This window comes from Odontesthes bonariensis, chromosome 9 (genome assembly GCF_027942865.1).
Source record: "Odontesthes bonariensis isolate fOdoBon6 chromosome 9, fOdoBon6.hap1, whole genome shotgun sequence".
In the NCBI taxonomy this organism is placed as follows: Eukaryota; Metazoa; Chordata; class Actinopteri; order Atheriniformes; family Atherinopsidae; genus Odontesthes; species Odontesthes bonariensis.
In genome coordinates, this window is record NC_134514.1 from 9,265,215 (window position 1) to 9,285,832 (window position 20,618).

At 42.5% G+C, this 20,618-nt stretch overlaps 1 protein-coding gene across 1 annotated transcript; it reads left to right on the top strand.

Moving 5' to 3' along the window:
* The first annotated feature begins 7,279 nt into the window (after positions 1 to 7,279).
* On the top strand, positions 7,280 to 16,282 carry bbc3 (BCL2 binding component 3). The gene is made up of 4 exons (XM_075473005.1): positions 7,280 to 7,586; positions 8,564 to 8,942; positions 11,561 to 11,751; positions 13,928 to 16,282. Exons 2-4 carry the CDS (start codon positions 8,576 to 8,578, stop codon positions 14,021 to 14,023), a joined length of 654 nt encoding a protein of 217 aa, XP_075329120.1. The 5' UTR covers positions 7,280 to 7,586; positions 8,564 to 8,575; the 3' UTR covers positions 14,024 to 16,282.
* The last annotated feature ends 4,336 nt before the right edge of the window (positions 16,283 to 20,618 follow it).

Below are 20,618 nucleotides of genomic sequence, written 5' to 3' on the forward strand. Positions count from 1 at the left end.
TTTCAAATAAAGCGATTTGAAGATTATTATTGTGGTTTTTCCTCAGGTTACATTAATCTAAGATGACGCCTGTCTTTATCACAGACCATTCAGTCATTCAGGGTGACTTTGTCTTGATATGTCATGTATATCTAAAAAGGCTAGCTCCATACCAGACAAACAGCTACAAATACAACTAAACAATGTTTATATAAGATGTATTAGCATGAAATACACTCTTTGTTTGCTTACTTTACAACACCAGGTTCATACCAGGCGTTTTCTGCACCTCTGACGTCATCTGATGACAGCGACAGTCCGCTGCCTGTTTCACTTCTGAAGCCTCTTTAGCTGACAGTTAGCACAACAACAGGAGCTAATTTGTTGATTGCAACTGAGAAAAGAGCAAAAAAACAAACAAACAAAGAAAGAAGAGTTTAAATCTCTTAAAAGTAAGAAAATGTGGAATCAATACAGCTAAGTTTACATTAGTCATGGGGACAATTCTGGTTACATATAGACTGTATTATAAATGAAAATAAGTCATTATATGATTATATGTATATGATGTATTATATATTATAGGTAGGTCATAAAGTGATACTTTTAAATGCAATATCAGGAGCCAAAAGTCTAAAAAGCTTCTTTAGATTATCGCCCCAGCAACAGAGCGCAGAGGAGTGAGTTAATATTTAACTTACTAACAACATACAGCTTAAAATTTAAAAGATTATAGCTGCTCTTGGCATCTAGTGCCCTGGTGTAATGCATGCCTGGTTGTGGGGAGGAGAAGTGGGATGCTGAGTGGAGGGGGTGAGCTTGAAAACGATGATGTCATTGTGGCAACCCAAACAGTGGCTCAGCTTTCAGCTGTGGGGACAAATGCTCGGGCCGTTTGCTTTGGTTACTACAAGACAAACAGTAACCAAACACACACGATGGGGATTCCTCAGACCTGTCACAGGGTTCTCATCGTGTCTCCCGCCTGCTGCCAAATCTACTAACAATGAGAGGGAAGGTTTATGGGGAGGTCAAGTGCAGGGCTGAAGTTTGGATGGCAGAAACAAACAGTCTTGTCCAATGAATTTGAGTAAAAAACAAAAAGGTGGAAGAAAAGAGCACAAAAGGAAGATAGATGTGATGCTCCTGTCAGGATCAGAGGTGAAACGCTTGAGATGCAACTTGATGGATCCCGGTTAACAAAGATGGATGAAAAGATTTTGTCCTGAAACATGTACATTTGTTATTTGTTGTGAATTACACTTTTAACAGAGGAACTATGTGGTTCATGACCTGTATGGCACTGCAATAAAGACCCGAGAGGACGGCTGAGAGGATCTTAGTGGTCTAATTTCTCTACATTCATGACGTTTTCCAGGTACGCTGCCATTGTAGGGACCCTTCTCACCCCCTCTGCAGAATGTTTGAACTTCTACCATCAGCATCAAGGTTCAGCATCAGCTTCTTTCCCCACGCTGTCAGAGCCCTGAATGGCCTGGTGCTGCCCAACACTTCACTTTCATATCTGCTAACCCACACCACAGAGCGTCCAGCATACAAAATCATGTGAGAACTGTCACTCCACAAAGTCACTTCGAGGTGTTCACTCCCTCTTCTAGCCCCAGAACAGCAGCAGCCTGCTGCAGCAGCTCTGAACATACTCTGTCTCCCTTATCAACTTCTTGAGGTTTTCTACTGAGCTTTTTTTTTGGGGTGATTTCTGGGACATTTTTTCTGTGTTGCTCGAAGGATTTATGCTGGTTATCAATAAAGTTGGAGGAGCTAACTGAGCTCTCCAAATCCCAAGTAATGCACCCTATGAGACCCCAAATCAAGATGAGTTGAAGAGGAGACCAATAGGATGCAGAGCAGGAACAAAATGGAGGAAAAAGGAGGAGAAAGTTTAAAGCATTTCTTCCTTTGATCATCATGGGAAATATGAGATCACTGGCAGATAAAATGGACAAGCTTTACGGAGCTTGTTAAAGGGATAGTTCGATACGAAGAAGCAAAACGCTTTATTTTCGTGGCCCCAGCCAACTAGCCGGACTACCTTCATCAACACCAAAACGAGGCTGGAACTCGGCTCACAGGACGCAGCAGGGGGTAAGAAAATGTTCATAAATGATATTGCTAATATGGGATGTCATACAGCTTCATGTCAAAAGAGGCGAACTATCCCTTTAACAACAGGCGATGTAATCCTGGATATGTCACTGAGAAGGCTGTGAGTTTCTGTTCATGTTGTCTACTGACAGACTTCACCTGTTTTAACTGCCAATGTTGCCTGAATGCTTATCAGCTAAGTTGTTGCTAAGCTACAGAAACTCCCAAACCCATTGATGGCAACCTCTGAAGATTTCTACCACACTTCCTCTCTGCTACACTTCAATTTTCTGCATGTTTTTCAGCTGAAAAAAATGTAAATAATCAATACTGCAGCAATACAATTTCCCTTCATTGATCAATAAAGTTTTATTGAATTGAACTGAGTTTAATTAACTCATAACATCTGCTTCCAATTCTGCAACTGGTTCTCAGTCATTTTCACTGTTTTATTTGATTTATTTCTATATATATATAGAGAGAGATATAGAGATATAAATCTCTCTCTCTCTCTCTCTCTCTCTCTCTCTCTCTATATATATATATATATATAATTATAATATTATAATTATTAAGTTATTTTCTTAAGCGTTCATGCACCTTCGCTCATGGAACAAGATTTCTATGACAGAGGACATAATAAAACCCTGTGATGGCATCTTCTTAATCACCTTTCACATCTGCTTCTCCTGCTGTGGTGACAGGGGAACTAAGGTGAGTTTAGTTTACCTGAGCTCAGTTTTGTCAATGTGAGTAAAAGTCGGTGAGTGAAACAGAATTTAGTGATCACAATCCTGTGAGGAGCAGAACACGAACTCAGCAAAAGTTTTCATTAAACAAACTAGCAACGAATGAGGAGCAGAACAAGTTATTTAGCTGAATGAGCAATCTCTGCCCAGCGGACTGCCACACCGAGGAGAGAACAGAGAGGAAACCAAAGGAAAGGGAGGAAAAAGATCCTAACATGCGTGTAGATGTGAAAATAACGGCACTTGTTGTCCCACAGTATTCTATGAAAGTGTCTCTTTATACTCGCTTTACCTCTAAACCTCCCATCTGCTTTCAGTCACTGCTTGGTTTAGTTTAGCATGTGTCACGGTTACTGATGCGAGCAAAGGAGAACCCAACAGCACGACAATGAGGCAGGCGATTAGCGAGGGGAAGATCGGTTTATTCAGTCCAAAAACAGTCAGGGGTCACAACGAGACGGTCCGAGTAAGGCTAACAAGGGGCAGGCAGGTATCAGGAATCCAGGAAAGGCAAAACAGAGTCAGAACAGGTAGGCAGGACTGGAAATGCTGGAGAGCTTGGCAAAGAATAACACAAGACAATCTGGCAGGAAACAAGTGAAAGTGACTAGTAAATATACTGAGGAACTAATGAGCGAATGGGTGAGGAGGAGATGGGCGGGAAACCCAGGTGAGGGAAATGAGTAAATTGCATGGCAGGATCTGAAATGACAGGAGAGTTTAGTGAAGTGACATGAAATAAAAATGAATACAAACTAAGAATAAGTGTAACTACGTTACAGCATGAAGCATCGTGCTTAAAAACAGCCTCAAACATCTGCCCTGCACATCTTCTTCCTGCTAGCAAATGAGCTCCTCCACCCATTAGATAAAATTTATGCTGGATTTAACAAAAAATAAAAGGATTGTTTTGTAGTGAGGCCGTGTTATGAAACAACAGTTGAGGGGTAACTGTGGTGATTTAGTTGGCGTATGAGGGAGAAATAAAGACTGACCTGGCTCCACTGCAGAAGTGAGACACAAGGTGGCAGATCTCATTTACATGATTATCACAGCTACAGAGGTATACATTACCTGTCAGAGTGTTTGTTCACCTTATCTGGTGCCGACATATCGTCTCTCCAAGGCACAACTGCACTCGGATTACAGTGAATAACCCCTCAAAGTGCACACAGTTTGCAGGACAGTGAACAACAATGATGGTGCAGTTTGGAACCAAAATCCCGACAGGTTACTTCATCACCGGTAGCATCGGTCACAACGTGGAGCCCCCGGGTGTTTTGGGTGTTCTGTGTGTGTCCTGAAGCACGAAGTTGTGCTACAGACCCTCTCCTGCTGAAGAAATCTGCACAAACAACCACATCCAGAATCTAAGTCGCAGTGGCTTTGATTACTAACATATCAGGTAGAAAAAGGAATTAAATAGTTAATTTAAGATCATTGCTCATCTGCCTGGCACACTTTATTTTTGTTGCTTTATTTCCAGCAAAAAAAGCTCCAAAAAAACCCTTTAGTTCCACCAAACAAGAAGATTTGATTTGTAAAAGTGATGTGGTAACTCCTGGATGTTTTAATAAGCATTTATCATCCTCCCCTGCCCTAAAAAAACAGGTCAGTTGATAAAGTCTTTGGATGATTAATGTTTACAACAACATCAGAAATGTGTTTACTGGAAAGAAACCAGGTATTTAGAGTACGAATGACAACTGATAATTTTTCCAACCCACAAAAAAACTTGTTATGACGATAAAACAGCTGGATTGTACCAGTATAACATGGACCCTGCATCCAAAGAGAAAGCCGAATATACTGTCATCTATTTGGGATTATAGCTGGTTGTAACTACCAATTATCCCAGCGACTGTTTGAAAATTAAAAGAAAATAGACTAATTTGATGGAAAAATTACAGATTAATATGATAAAAAGACATGGAATTTATCTAGTCCGGGCAAGCTAACTTGCCATATGTCACTGCGAAGTCAGCCTCTATGAAAGCTGGCAGAGGATGTTCGTCCGGGCATGTACCTGAGAGAGGACCCAGCCCTTCTGCACCCCGTCCTACCCAAACAAACAAGGGGGTGTGTTCCAATCTGCTGCTGGAAGAGGTGGAGGGGGTCCTGAGACAAGCTGCAGTTTCCAGCTGACCTGACTGCTGAGCTCAGCTGGGCCGCCCCTGTCTCATGCCCCTCAGCTGAGGGGGATTTCAAGAAAACAATGAACTGGGGGTCAGGGGTGGAGACAGTGGGGGTTTCTGAGGTTCCTTAGGATGCTAATATAATGCAGGCTTCTCAGACTACAGGCTGGAGAAGCTGAAACCATTAAACTGCTGTTGTGACTTTCAACTTTGAGTTTGAGGTTTGCAGCCAACAGCCTGAACGTCAAACTGTGAAGTACCAAAATCATGTTAAGAAATGAAGAACTCACAGATAAGAAGGATGCACGAGGGCAGTTTTTGTAACAATGTATGAAACTAGGCAATATCCACCAGTTAAGTGCTCATTAAATGGTCAAATGACATTAAAGTATGTGCCAGATGTGTTTAATGGCTGAGTGCTGAGTTGGATTTAACAAAACACCCACTAATCCTGGATTATGATTCTTAATGTTTGGCTTTAGGAAGTGTGTCCATGATATCATTAATGTAGTTTTTATTTAAGCTGCAATTGCTGTGAGTCAGTTTGCAAAAACGCTGGTTTTAGAGCCATCACTGTTAACTCAGAGGACGTAATTAACTCATAATGACCCAATAAGTCATGTTGGAAGACTTCATACTGTGAGAAAAAAAAAACCTACAAGGGTTACAACACAACACATATGACATAAACTGGTGAAAATATACATTCCTGCACATATTTGTGATCCACTAACATAATTTTCTCTCGTGTAATGTTTCAATATAGACAAACACATGAGCTGCCTTGTTTCGTTTTCTATTTTTAGTTGGAATAAACTGCAAGAAAATGAGTTGGATAGCAGTAACACGGCACCAAAAAAATCTGTGGAGCTGCAACAGATTCACTGGAAAGGATTAAAAGTGAAGTCTTATGAAACAGCGTGATGATGATGTAAATCCTTGTGTTAAGCAAATCTCTTGGAACTGACTTTAAACTTGATTAAAACTGGGCAATTTTTTAAAAAACTTAATCATAAAAGTCCATTTAAAACGCACAGCAATCATTTCGTCATGTGTAAATACTGAGTAATCGATGCTCAGCTATCTAAATGCTTTAAAAGTCACTGATTCTTCTGTCTCTGAGACTGAAAAACAGCAGATTGTGAATCCAATCGTTAGCAAAGATGGTGACTTTTTACACCACAAGACTTTCAGCTCCATGAACTTCTCCAACTCATTAGTTTCAGTCGATCATTTAATCTGCTTTGAGCTTTTTATACCTGAATTGATGACGTGGATCTTCTTAAATGTGCTCTAAACTAGGAACAAATAGAGGAATGGGCAGGTGAGAGTGCTGGAAGCCAAAACTAAGTCAAAGATATTTAACATTTGAGTCACTTTGCCTGGTACTTTACAAACAAAACTTCCTTGGTTCCATTCTCCCTCCATGAATCACACCTTGAGCTAATTTAAAATGTGGGAACCGATAAGACAGGCGCTAATAGTGCTCTGAGGGCTCAATAATCATCACTTCAAACAGGATCATTGTGAGAGTTTACAGCGTCTGGAGATGTGTCAGATAGAGAAAGGAAATTGGGGTGGAGGGAGGTAAGAAGCGGTTTGTTTTTGTGTGTGTAGGTGGGGGTGAGAGCGTGTTTCACACAGTTAAAGAGGAAGGGAAACACGAGACAGGGGGGGCAATACGTGCCAAATCTGAAGGCTGCAACAGACAATCTGTCAGCTCTGAAGCAAAGTAAAATCAGATGGTGAAGTGAAAATAAACAGAAGGAGACAGGCAGCAGCATCCTGTCAGGGAGCATGTCGGCACTTGTTGTGGACGAGAAGAGGAAGTCAATTCCCCCTGATAAAGCTGCGGTGCAGCCATACAAAATAAAAGCCTCTTAAATGAACGAGTCAAACGTTTCTGTGAGTTTCTGTGTTATAAATAAATCAGACGTGACGACACAAGTGACCTCAGTTGCACATAAAGTTTGACTTATAGCGCAGTTTCTGCATCAGTTCGGGTTTTTTTTTGCTCTGCAGTCCATCTCTGGCATACTTATGCTGCATTATTTCTGCAAACCAGTCAATATTTCACAAAAATTTCCTCTTGTTGCCCTGTTTTATCAAACGAATTACACGTTTTTAACCCCAAATTACAAAAGCGTCCTTTCCTAAAACGTTAACTAAGAAAAATAAATTTTGCACACGCGTGTTGTAAAAGCATCGCGCTCATGCGTGCTGGTGGGGTTTTATTTTAAAAAGCTCACACCGGATGTTTACCTCACTGCTTTTATTTTGACATATTGAGTTAAAAGCAGAGGAGAGCCGCTCGGAGCCGACAGATCGCACAGCTCTCACCGCAGACCGCCGTCATTCATCGCATCTCATCGGATATTTTCGTGTTTTTTTTTCATGGGTTAATCGGAGTCAAACGCAAACATTAATCGAGACAATCCGACTTGAAGCCTTTGAAATGGAATGACACATTTTCCTACAAGTGGACTGCAACATCTTGTGAGCCGCCGCCGGTTCTCGCCGCTTGTTTTCGGCAGGTTTTTATCCTCTCTGATGTGCAGCTCTCACCGCCGGCTTCAGACCTGCACACCGCTTCATCACGGATCATCAGAAACACCAAGTAAGCGTTCCAGCTCTTCTGTTTGTAATATTTATTTGCCGCTGCAGAAGTTGGCAGACAATCTTGACTATGCAAAGTTGCATCATCTGCCCAGCTGTTGGAGAAAAGCTGGGCAGTCATCTCCAGCTGAATGACAATTATATTTCCCCCCTATTGGTTTTTATTTTCGCGCATTTAATGTCAGTTAACGAGGGAGCCATATTTATAATATTTATAGCATCGACGGGACACTCTAAAATGTATGCTCGATGGTCAGTATTTTGTCAAACCTTTTGGCGGTGCTTTGTGGCAGACTTGTCCAGACATGTTGGGTCAAGAAGTGCAGAAAATTAAACAAAACAAAACAAAAAAACGTGGAAAAGGGCGTTTTGAGACGTTAAAGGAATCATTTTAGATGGGAAAGTGTTTTGTGGACCGCAGAGGGATTTCCAAAACCAGACATTAACAATCGCTGGGTCGTTGTTAAATTTGGAAATTTAGACATTTTACTAAGAAATACAAACTAAGAGGGAAAAAAAACGAAAATAATAGCACGTCGCGTCGAGTTATTTTTTTCCCCCTCCGTCTCGCTGTTTTCTGGCATGTGAACCTTGATATTTTCTTCACTACCACGCGCCTCCTCTCTTTACTGTGTGCGTACACGCGTGCGTCCATCCTCGTGCTCAGAGATGCACGGATTTGTTTACAAACACCAGTCTCATGCTGAAGAAGCGGCGCCGCTGCTGCCCCCTAGCGGACGGCAGAGGAATGTAGGTCGGTAGGTCAAACTGATGTAAATCAGAAGAAGTTAAGCTAAAATTAGATTAGTGGATTGAAGTGTCTCAGTCTGTAAACCACTTGTTTTTACACGGCTAGTAGACAAACAGTTTGTTGTGTTTGAGTTGTTTTTTTAGACATCATATTCTGCTTTGATTTAAAGTCATTTTCTTACGTTTTGTGCATATTTTTGAAGCTGTGTGTTTACTTGTATGATTTAGGCTACTACTGAGATGGCCCGTGCAGAGACCATCGAGACAGTTGCAGAAAGTGGAGGAGGAGGAGGAAATGCCACTCGCCACAACGCCTGCTGCATGGTGCTGCCTCGACCCCTCCACGCCTGGCCCAGCCTGCTCACCACCACTCCCAGCAGCACCAGCACCAGGGCCGGCGTCGGCGCCACACATCCCCACCACAATCCCCACAATCTGGACCCTTTCCAGGCCCTCTACCAGTCATACCCACTACCTTACCCCCAGGACGAGACGCAAACTCACCCTTCACCGTCACCAACGGCTCCACTTTCGCCGCTCTGCAACCGGAGGGAGGAGAGTAACCGGGACACATCGGCACCCGGGGACTCGTCAGAGGAGCAGTCGGGTAGGTTTTTAATTAATCACAATGAGAGAAAACAGCGCTGTCGGGGTCATATAATCTTACACCAGTCGTAAAAATAAGTGACAAAATCACACAAGTTAGTTCTCCCTTTGTTTTCAAAAGAGGAGAAAGCAGGAAATGTGATGCCAACATCTGTATTAGAGCACCAACATCTGTATTAGAGCACGCCGGTAATATTTAGGTGTGTCAGCAGCTGCAGGGAAAGAAGGGATTTAAGCTTCCTGCTGCGGGAGGTGCAAAGTGCACGCATATTTATTAACGAGCAGGAGTGAAAACTTCAGATGGGACTCGAAAACAAAGAGCAGTTTGCCTTTCGGACCCCCACCCATAAGCAAACACGAACGTTATCAGCGAGCAGGAGCGTTTTCGATTATGTGAGCACTGCATTGGAGCTTTTATTGCCATGACGGGGTTTGTTTGAGCACGGCTGATGGGGGGGGGGGTTTGGTTGGCAGGTGGAGGAGGTTGGACAGTATGAGACGATGAGGAGGAGATGTGGTGCACTTGTCACAGGGATGAACATGTGACTCCTCTATGGCAGATTTGGCCTTGAAACTAGAGGGCACAGACTGTAAACCGCCCAAACCGGTTCTGCTCTCCACACATTGGGTGATTATAATCTAACATGAGGCAGGATTATTGATAGGAAACTTGTGCATTATTAAAAAGGATATTTAAACGACTAGTTCTTAGTAATAAAAGTTTGATGGAAGTGGAAGCCTGTTCTCCTGCTGTCACTTAAGATAAGATGAGTTGTTTAATTGAGCCACTGTGTTGGGACAGATTTCTACCAATGTAAACAGATACTCTCCTCCTCCTCCTCCCCCTCCTCCTCCCCCTCACCTCCTCCCTCAGCTGTGGGTCAGCTGTGCATGCAGGCATGTTCAGACTTGTCCTCTGCACCCTGGCAGCAATAAAGAAACAGTCTGCAGCGTTTCCTCTCCCTCTCAGCTGCTCAGCCAAGTCAGTTCATGAGTTTCAGTGAAGCTTTTCGTCAGCCTGCAGGCTGTTCCCGCTGAGCTCAGCTCAGAAATGTTTCCTCAGGCTGTTTACGGCTAAAACGGTCAGAGATCCAGAAACCTCGGGTTGTGGGTTAGTCTACAAATCAAAGTCAGTTTCTGATCAAGTGAACGTTTTATCCACTGAGTAAGTAAGTTTATCCTAATTAATCTACCAGCCAGTTAATTGATAAACTCATGTGGTTTAACATACTGTAATTATTTTAGTCGGTTAGTTTTCTCCTGTCAGTTTGTAGTTTAACTTGTATTGCATTTAAATTTGTTTATTGGCACAGTTTTTTTGTAAAGTAATAATTAGTAGGAGAGACATTCAGCTCTGTTTTTATTTTTAATGCACCCCACCCAACAACCAGCCCACCCCTCCGTCTCTCCTGGCTCTCTTGACTGGTCAAGGGGTCTCGCTGTCACCTTGTCAGCCTGTCAGGTTCATCACAACCCCCCTCTCGTTTCCCTTCAATCGTCCTATCGCATCTCAAACCCACCCCCATCCCCTCGCTCTCTCCTCCAATCACACGCAGAGGCCTCCAGGAGCACTGCCTCTGAGTTACCTTGGCAACAGGCCAGGGTTTTCCTGTTTGTTTGGGTTTTTCTCTGCCGCTCTCATTTTCTCCCTCGCTGTCTGTCTAGTCACCTGCATCTTTAAAGGATCAGTTGTAATCCTCCTAGCAGAGCAGATGCTGCGGTTGTGGCAGCTCGAGTTGTGGTTTGACGCAGGCGTTCAGCTCGGTGCTGGCGAAAGGGGTCCTTTCGAAGTCGAGCTGGGGGTCCGAATGAGTGTAGAGCGGGATATCGCCCACACACAGTGTCAAAAAAACAAAATATGTATGAAATGCATCTAAAGAAAAAGAAAAGAAATACGACTCTGTGTAAAGAATTAGCAGGAGAAATGCAGATGGTGTGATTGTGACGCTTAATCTCATCTATTCTAAAAAAAAGGGGGAAATAAACACATAAATAGATAATTAAATGTGTCCAATGGAATAAAAACAGGCTTTGTGATTAAGAGCGCAGGCACACCAACCCCACATCAGCTCTCGTAAAATCATAATATCTCTGGCTGGTAAAGACCAAACAGAAGGTTTGGGTATTTGTTAATTAAGAAAAACACTCGGTAAACACACAAATAACAGAACCAATCCATACCAGACTTATTAAGCAGATTAAAAGATTACTCTCCCAAATTCCATGAAGAGGAGAATAAGTCACTGTCAGCCCGTCAGGCTCCTTAAGGAATGTCTGTGTGGGAACAGCAGTAACTCTTATTAATATGTCTCATTCTCAAATGTCAAGAATGAAGTTTAAACATGCTGGTTGCAGATCAAGAAAACTCATGTCACCAGTTCCTGTTCTTTCAGGTTCAGCGGCCATGGGGTCATTTTTTCCATGTGTGCTCACGTGTGACAACAAAATGCTCGTTTAATGTTTAAATCATTTATAAGCTCAGCGCATCTGTCTCTTCATACACGGACGTTTTTATCAAACAGATGCAAAGACAACATGGGGATGTAGAAACAAAACAAAATGAGAATGAGCTTGAAACGGCTAGTTTTCTGGATTTATTTTGGCCTCTTTGTGCTGCAGATTCGGACCGAGAGGAGAACCAGAGTCCCTCCAGCCGGCAGGGGGCTCTGCCCGACCTGCTGCCCCAAAACGAGCACCCGTCCTGGGCTCCATCACAGGCACAGGCGGTGCAGGAGATGGAGATCAGGAGAGTGGCCAACCGGCTGAGGTTGATTGGTGATGAATTTAATGCCACAGTCCTCCGCAGAGCGGTGAGTAGAGGGGGTGGGTGTGAAGCTCATGTGCACCGCACATGTTACACAAGCTGAAAATGAGCCGATGAGTTTGTGTTGAGTTGAAATGAGGACGCGAGCGTGAAGTGTTTTCTTGTCTTTGAACATAGTTGCATTGATTCTTCCTCTCGCATCTAACACACAGACGGCCACTTATTAGGCCAGTTTGTGCCTGCACGGGTGAACATTTCTAAGTAATTTACATGTAATTACACGTGTTTGTGGGTGTAAGAGGCAGCGAGGAAGACGGATCAATATGTGCGTGTGTGAGAGTGAATCAATAACATCTGTCTGCTGCATTCTTCGTGCTTTACCTTTAATTTTCTTCTTACCTCGCCTGATAATCTCACACTTTCTTTACCTTTCATCCTTTTTCTGCACAGAAATGGTTCAGATGGCCCTTCTTGACCTCCTTCCTTTGTCTATCACTGGTCCCTTTATCATTGTCAATGACTTTATTCGGCTTCTGAGTGGTAAAATAAACTTTATTGAGATCAACAATGCTCAGCAACGATCCATTTGCTCCTAAACTCACAGATTACATGACAGCATATATTCCCCTGCTGTCTGTTTCCTCTGATTGTTTCTTTATCTCACCCTCTCGTGCTCTTCCCTCCCTCTGTGCTCTTGATCGCGTGAGGAGTTGGCAGCGGCCCTCCCTCCCCCCACCAAACACACACACACCTCCCTACTGCTCTTTCCCTCTCCATCCCGCCTTCTGCACATAAACAAAGATGACGTCACCTACCCTCGGCTCTCACTCAGACATTGATTGCACACTTCATCAGGATGCAGACATGTGTAGCAGGTTTACAGCTGTTTCCTGCTCCGTCTCTCTGCTGCGTGCGTGAGGGGAAATTTATCAAATTGTGTGTGTGGGATGTTTACAAGCTGCCAACAGCACTGTGGGGCAGTTTTCTAAATGAGCAGTTTGAAACGCAACGAGCGAGGGATGGCATTTGTAAAGGCAGGAGGAGGGAGGTTCACCACAGGCACGACAGGTTCAGGGAGTTCAGAGTAACTTCATCTGTTCATTGTCAGGTTTGGGCTGACCTGAGGAGTCCTAAGCATTCGTGCCTTTTGTCTCTTGACTCTCAGTTCTCAACTATGACTGTGAGTTTTTATTTTTGCACTTACAGTGCTACACAAAGCTTTTTTTTTTTTAAATCCCAATGAATATTTGGTCTGAGCTCCTTTATTCTCCAGCACAGCCTGAACCCTCTCCGACAGCTTTCTGTCCTTTCTTTAAGGAGTCTTCAGGAATAGTTCTCCAGGCTTCTTGAAGGACATCCCAAAGCTCTTCTTTGGATGTGGGCTGCCTTTTGTTCCGTTCTCTGCCAACATGATCCCACACTGCTTCAGTAATGTTGAGCTCCGGGCTCTGGGGAGGATTCATCCCTCCATCAGACCTGCTGCCACTGATTTTCAGCCCACTTCTTGTGTCCTTTGGCACAGCTCAGCCTTTTCTCCCTGTTTCCCTTCCTTAAGAACGGCTTCCTGACAGCCACCCTTCCATGGAGCCCATTTCTGATGAGGCTTGGGCCAACAGCAGATGGATCAGCTGAAGGTCCAGATGCATCTCTCAGCTCCTGTGTCAGGTCTTTGCTGGAGTTTTTCCTCTTTCTTAAGGACATCACTTTCAGATCCTGTTCATCTGCTGTAGATAGTTCTTTAGGCCTGACACTTCTTCTTTTGTCCTCCACTTGTCCAGTTTCCTCAAATGTTTTAAGGACACACTGCACACCATGCTGAGATATGCCAAGTTTTCAGCTAACAGCTCTTTGGGAATCACCTTGTTGCTGCAGAAATCCTGTTTTCTGTCTGTCACACTGTGTTATCTTTGCTGGTTTTCATAGAGGAAACTAAAGAAATGGGAACAAATTATGTGTCTTTGTGACAGACTGCTGGTAACAAAGTGCCTAAAGATACAATTTAAAACAGGTTCTTTGCTAAATTGTCTGTTATGTGTCGACACAACACCGGTTCATCCCTTGAGTTAGGAGCCTTTTTAAAGCTTTAATGGTTCATAGGTCAGTGTTAAATGGTCAGGAACAAGGACTGTGTATCACTTTGTCAAATAAATGTGAATTATTTTCCATCTTGAATAGTCAGACGTGTTTATTTGGAATAACATTTCTGTCCGTCTCTTTCGCAGCTCGTCGCTCACCACTGGCGAGACTGGAGAGGCGTCTGCAGGGGACTCCTCAGCTTCATCACCCAAACGCTCAGCACTCTCTACAGGCTCACGTAGAGCGCCGCTGGGCGCCGTTTTACGTTCTGGGCGTCACCGCTGGCCGATGTGTTTCTGCTTGTGAGCCACACAAACTCAGCAGGTTTGCTGATGTGATCCTGGAGGTGTAACATGGCTCGAAGTCAAACATTAGAGGGAAAAACCAAACTGGACGGATGAAATCAGGAGCCGAAGGTGTTGGATCCGGCTGCTTCCTGTGGAAACTGCCCGACAGTCTGCTGGTACAGACTGCTGCTGACCGACTGACCGACTGACTGACGGTCGCTACTTGTACATTTTGTAAAATGATTTTGTTTTCGTCCTTGTCGTGTCTCGGGGGTAGGCTCTTTATGTAGCAGGCGTGAGTCGGTGTGTGTTTGTGAGTGCACGTATGGAAGATTTGGGGTGAGAGCTGAAATTTCACACATTTTTTTCTTTTAATTTCTCGGACATGAATTCCCTAAATGTCTTCTTCATTTAGCTTTAACAGCAGCCGTCAGACATGTGATTTATGTCCAAACTGATTGAATGACGTCTGCGGGTCTTTATTTATAACTTATCACTCAACCCCTCTGATCCTCTGGCTCAAACTAATTCAGAGAAGTCTGGCAGACACAGTTTGACTGTGCAAACGTTGCCGTTGTGTCTTTATTCTGCATCGGGTGTTATTTCACTGAACTGGCTTCATTTCGATGTGCCTTTCTGCTGAGGCTTCACCTCCAACACCACGACAATCATCCGCACACACAAGTCAAACACGCTGTGCTTCCTTTGCAGTCGCTAAACTCAGCACGAGTTTATTCGACGCAGTTCGTGCTGCCGCTGTTTGGAGCTGGCAACAGTGTTCATAGTTTCTTGGTCAGCTGTAAATAGTCTTTTTTTGGGAGATTGATCTAATTTATCCAAATGTTTTCATGGACTTTAAAAGTACTTATGAGGGTTTGAGAGTTCACCGTGTTTGGGATTTTTTTTAAATTTTCTATATCTGAGCGGCCCTCCTCAACATTAGAACAAGTCTGAATTTAAATCCAGTGGATTTGAGAAGGTATTCCACGAGTTTGAGAAGAAAGACGTATATCATTTGGATCTTTTAATTGTTGAAAAGTATTGGATGATGCTTGTAAAATGAACCCTTTTGTAGTTTAAGAGAACAATGATTGCTCATATTACGAGTGTAATTTATTCTGGAAGTCAGCCTATCTGTAGCTCCTTGAAGGTTTTTGTTTTTCATTTATTGTGTATTTATTTTTTCTTACATTCCTGATCAAAACTTTGACTTAATCTGTACTTGAGTTGTAACTGTAGAAACAGAGATGGAAGGAGCTGGGAGTTAAAGCTGGTGACGGCATTTGTTCATCCATCGCTCGCTGTGATAAAAACATTTAACAATAAGCTTTTACGCTTGTTGTCATGAACAACTTTTATCATATTGCAGCTTTTTGGCGTCACAGAGCCCCTCGACAAACTGAAAGTGGGGCTCTACCTTCGATGTGTAAATCAGATAAGACGTAAAAGTACCCAAATTCTCCTTTTAGACCCTTTAAAGCACAAAGAAGAGCGAATCAGGCACCGCAAGCTCACTGCATTACTTGAAGTGTTTGTTTAACAGCTTAAAATGACTGAAGTGAAATCTCACCCAAATATCAGGTTCTTTTGTACATTTATTGACGCATTTTTCAGTCTGTGACAGGTGGAGCTGGTAGAGAGGCCGGCTGAACATGCTAAACATGCAGGTTTATTTACTGTAATGTTCTCTGGATTCACGAGTCCTCTTTAGGAAAATTTCAGCTTTTTATTTCAGGATTTTGTGAGCGTTTGGCGACGTCATACAGGTTTCGTTTCGTACGGCTCTCATTCTGCCTTAGTTGCGCTGTTGTTTTTGGGGCATCTTTGAAACTTTTTACGTGTAAAGTCAGGATGATGCTGCAGCCTGCGGACGCTCGGCCAACGCGTGGCTGAGCAGAGATCAAACTGCTGGCATGGTACAAACTCATTTACTGCTTGTACTTATGCTGGTATTCGTCAAGTGGTTCGTCAGCAGTGCTTCAAGCCACGTTGGCGGTGGTCACGTGACCTGCAGTAGCTTTTTCCTGGTTGTTCCTGCTTTATGAGCGTTCACTTCCTGGTTCGACGCTCGCCTCCTTCCCGCCAGCGGAGCTCAGTGTCAGTGACATGCAGTGTGTATTTGCTGTTTTTCAATCTTTTTCTATTGTAAAATTTCTACATGAATTTTGTATGTTTCTTTTTTTTATACAATAAAGATAAGAATAAATAAATGTACTTACTTGTTTGGGTGCTTTGTTTTTGCCTTTGAGGAGTGTGTAGGAGGGCGAGTGGGCATCGTATGGAAGTGAAACTGAATATATTGGCAATATTTTTAGCATTTTATATTTAACATTCAACCTTTCAGTCAAGTCAGGGTATATATGAGGATTATAAAAAAGGTTTTTAAAGTAGTTTACAAGCATCTGTTCATGTGAGCCACTCATTAAGATGCAGATATAATTGGCTCAGATTCATCAGGATTTGAGGTGTTACTAATTACATTTACCCAAATCTGGGGTACTTGCAGTTTACTTTTCAGTCTTTTCATGCTACTTTCAACTTAATAGTAATATCACCTCACTGGGTTTTTTACTTGGCCTTCTTTACAAACTGAGCACACAAAATACACGAAGAGCTTGTTGACTGAGTACAGCTGAAACAGTTTGTGTCCTCATAAATTAGACAAATACTCAAATTTAGTTGCATATGGGGATAAAATGATTAAAAATGAGCTCCAGCTCAACGAATAACAGTAAAATTTGATTTTTACACATTAATAACACATTAGTTATAAGTCTGGGACATTTTTCTGCACTGATTACATTTACTCTGAATACTTTAAGTACTTTTTGTGGTATTATCATCGCTTAAGTAATACTTATACTGCAGGACTACACAGTACTTTTACAGTATTGGTCCTTTTCAAATCAAATCAAATCAAATTTATTTGTATAGCACATTTCATGTACAAAACAATTCAAAGTGCTTTACATAACATAAAAGCATTGGAGCAGGGAGTGGAAGAAGCATTAAAAATACATAAAATAATATAAAGAGAAACAAAAAAAATAATTTAAATGAATTTAAAAACAAGCAACAGTCCAGATAAATTAAAAGATATCGTGCAGATTTCATGCATAGACACATGAGAAAAGAACTGTTTTTAACCTGGATTTAAAAATGTCTCCATTTGGGGAAAATTTCAAGGATATTAGTCCTTTTCCCTCCGCAGAACTTGAGTTTTTTAAGGGATTCACGATGACAGCAAAACTTTCTGAAACCCCAAAACAGAAGAAAAAACATCTGTATGTTGCAACCCTGAAGTCACCCACGGAGGGACTCCACACTGCCCGTGTCTTAAAAGAGATGAAGGCTATCTCACCAAACTTCAAAACAGGATAATAACAGACTTGATTCTATTTAGGGATGAACTACAGTGTGTAGAATTCATTTAAAAGCTGATATCCATTTAATTATCCCATATGATGTGCAGACATTTCTCAGCTCAGAGCATTCATCACATTCACAGCACTGTGTGAGGTTCAGATTTGGGGTTAAAGTTGCTCAGAAGTTGACTGGGATGCTGTTTGCCAGATGTTTACAGCTGTTGGTGGGTCTGAAGACGGTGCAGCAGCCCTCCTGATCTGAGTCACAGCAGGTGGACAGACATCACAGCTGTCTGTGTCACATCTGGAGCGCTCCACAGATCAGCAGACAAGGTCGAGACACACCAGCGCGTCACGTGTTTCCAGTGATTATCAACACGGCATTCTGGCACATGCTGTGCAGCAAACTCCGCACCCAAGCACATGTTTTGATGCCTTTTAAGAGGCCTCGACTTGCTTGTGTTTTTTTTTCAGCTGTTCCAATTTCATTTGGATTCATTTTATAACAGATTAAGAGAAAGTTTGTGCTGGATTTGCATTTTTACTTATTAATTAACGTTTCAATGAGTCAAATAAACATTTTTATTTTTTTATGTTTAACTGTTAAAACAACAACAGCAATAAAACCGACACACAACAGCTTTACTTAACAGCAGAGTCGTAAAAAAAAAAACAGGTTGTAGTGAGTCATCTTTATCTGATTGGCTCAAACCTTTGACGTCAAGAGAGTTTTGTTGTTTACTTTCCATTTCAGAGGTTTGTTTGTTCCTCCTGACTGATACAGAACACAGTGTTTACCTGATAAGTTTCAGGTAAATCTTTAATCTCCCTCCTCTCTGACACTGCAAGGTGAAGGTGTAAAATGCCTCGAATCCATGAGCAGAGCTCAAGATGTTTATTGCTAACTACAGAAACCAAAACAAAATGGCCTCAAACTACCAGGAAAACAAGCTTTTTTCTTTGTGTCTGTAATGAATTCAACATTTTGGGGCTAAAGTGGTGCTGTTTGCCATCATCTGTGGAGCAAACGAGTCGACTATTTGTGAAATAATCAGATCATTAATCTGCACTTATATCATGAAGCTAAAACTTTCCAGCCTCTCAGAAGTGAGAATACCCAGCTGTGGATGGTGAACTGGATAGCTTTGTAATAAAAAAGGCTTTTTCACATTTTTCTCTGGAAAAAGACATATTTAGGAGTTTACTCCCTCTAAATGCGAATTCTAATTCGATCGACAAAGGCATGAAAAATACCTGCTGGCATCTGTTACTGAGCCCACAGGCAGCATTGGGACTAGATTTCCTCCCTTAAACTGCTCTGCAGAAGGAGCCAATCACGCAGCCCCCAGAGCAAACTCAGGGATCTGATTGGTGGCAACAAGAGGCACTTGTTTTTTATTTTCTGCTGCCAAGTGGAGGCAGAGAGAGTGACCACACAGCAGGGGCAAACGACTGAGATTAAACTGAGTGCAGGAGAAGGAAAATAAGAACGAGGAAGCGCACGGACGAAAGAGATGCCGAGCAAAACAAAGAGGGAAGAGGAAGTAGAGGAAGAGATGGAGAGTCAGTCTGCAGCCTTGTGTATGAAAAGTGGAATGAGTGTGCGCTGGCAGATAGGAGGTTAGGTTTAATTAAAGGGGCAGAATGAGTTTAAAGGGGTATTTAGTTAATAATCCCTTTTCGTAATCCCAGGAAAAGAGCAGTGGCACCCCGGCCTGCCTAATCACCCCACTGGTTCCAGTTCAATGCTGCACTTGTTTTGGTGCTCAGCAGTCCTCAACCAGCTGTAACATGACTCCAACCAGAAGATTACCGTCTCTCCTCACATGTAGTTATGGACACCATATTCCATCTGGCTTTCCCTCAGTCAGTTTCATTCTGTCAGCTCTCAGCTACTCCGTGTTGAACCTGCGTAAATGAACCCAGTTCCATCTTAATCTAAAGAAAGTTACACATCACGGTGCAAAAGCCTTGATCCACCATACGTTTCTTTATATTTTGATGGAAAATAACAGAAGATATGTGCAGTGGTTTATTGAAACATGTGCAAACATAAATGTAAATACAGCATATAAGGCAGTTTGTACAGTTTTAACAAGCTTGAAAGTGAATATTTGGTCTGAGCTCCTTTATTCTCCAACACAGCCTGAACCCTCTCAGACAGCTTTCTGTCCTTTCTTTAAGGAGTCTTCAGGAATAGTTCTCCAGGCTTCTTGAAGGACATCCAAAAGCTCTTCTTTGGATGTGGGCTGCCTTTTGTTCCGTTCTCTGCCAACATGATCCCACACTGCTTCAGTAATGTTGAGCTCCGGGTTCTGGGGAGGATTCATCCCTCCATCAGACCTGCTGCCACTGATTTTCAGCCCACTTCTTGTGTCCTTTGGCACAGCTCAGCCTTTTCTCCCTGTTTCCCTTCCTTAAGAACGGCTTCCTGACAGCCACCCTTCCATGGAGCCCATTTCTGATGAGGCTTGGGCCAACAGCAGATGGATCAGCTGAAGGTCCAGATGCATCTCTCAGCTCCTGTGTCAGGTCTTTGCTGGAGTTTTTCCTCTTTCTTAAGGACATCACTTTCAGATCCTGTTCATCTGCTGTAGATAGTTCTTTAGGCCTGACACTTCTTCTTTTGTCCTCCACTTGTCCAGTTTCCTCAAATGTTTTAAGGACACGCTGCACACCATGCTGAGATATGCCAAGTTTTCAGCTAACAGCTCTTTGGGAATCACCTTGTTGCTGCAGAAATCCTGTTTTCTGTCTGTCAGACTGTGTTATCTTTGCTGGTTTTCATAGAGGAAACTAAAGAAATGAACAAATGATGTGTCTTTGTGACAGGCTGCTGGTAACAAAGTGCCAACACTGGTTCATTCCTTGAGTTAGGAGCCTTTTTAAAGCTTCAATGATTCATAGGTCAGTGTTAAGCAGTCAGGTGCAAGGACTGGACTGAAAATGAGTGAAAAAGCAGCAAATGTTCAAAGAAAAACTTTGAAAGACCTTCAGAGAGACCGAAGAACTATTGATCAAAACCACTTTAAAAGATAACAAGAAAGCCTGGCTGCTTGGAAAATATAAATTAATAAAGAAAAGAAGTTCGAAAACCTACAAACACAAGTCAAGGAAAGAAAATGTGCATTTATTGGATTTATATCAAATTAATGTCTAACTTTCATAAAGCCTTTAATGGAAAA

Excerpts from the sequence above, each read along its gene's own strand:
- bbc3 (XM_075473005.1), top strand. The coding sequence starts at position 8,576 with ATGGCCCGTGCAGAGACCATCGAGACAGTTGCAGAAAGTGGAGGAGGA. Across the intron at positions 8,943-11,560 it reads CTCGTCAGAGGAGCAGTCGG|ATTCGGACCGAGAGGAGAAC; the intron begins GTAGGTTTTTAA and ends TTTGTGCTGCAG. Across the intron at positions 11,752-13,927 it reads CCACAGTCCTCCGCAGAGCG|CTCGTCGCTCACCACTGGCG; the intron begins GTGAGTAGAGGG and ends TCTCTTTCGCAG.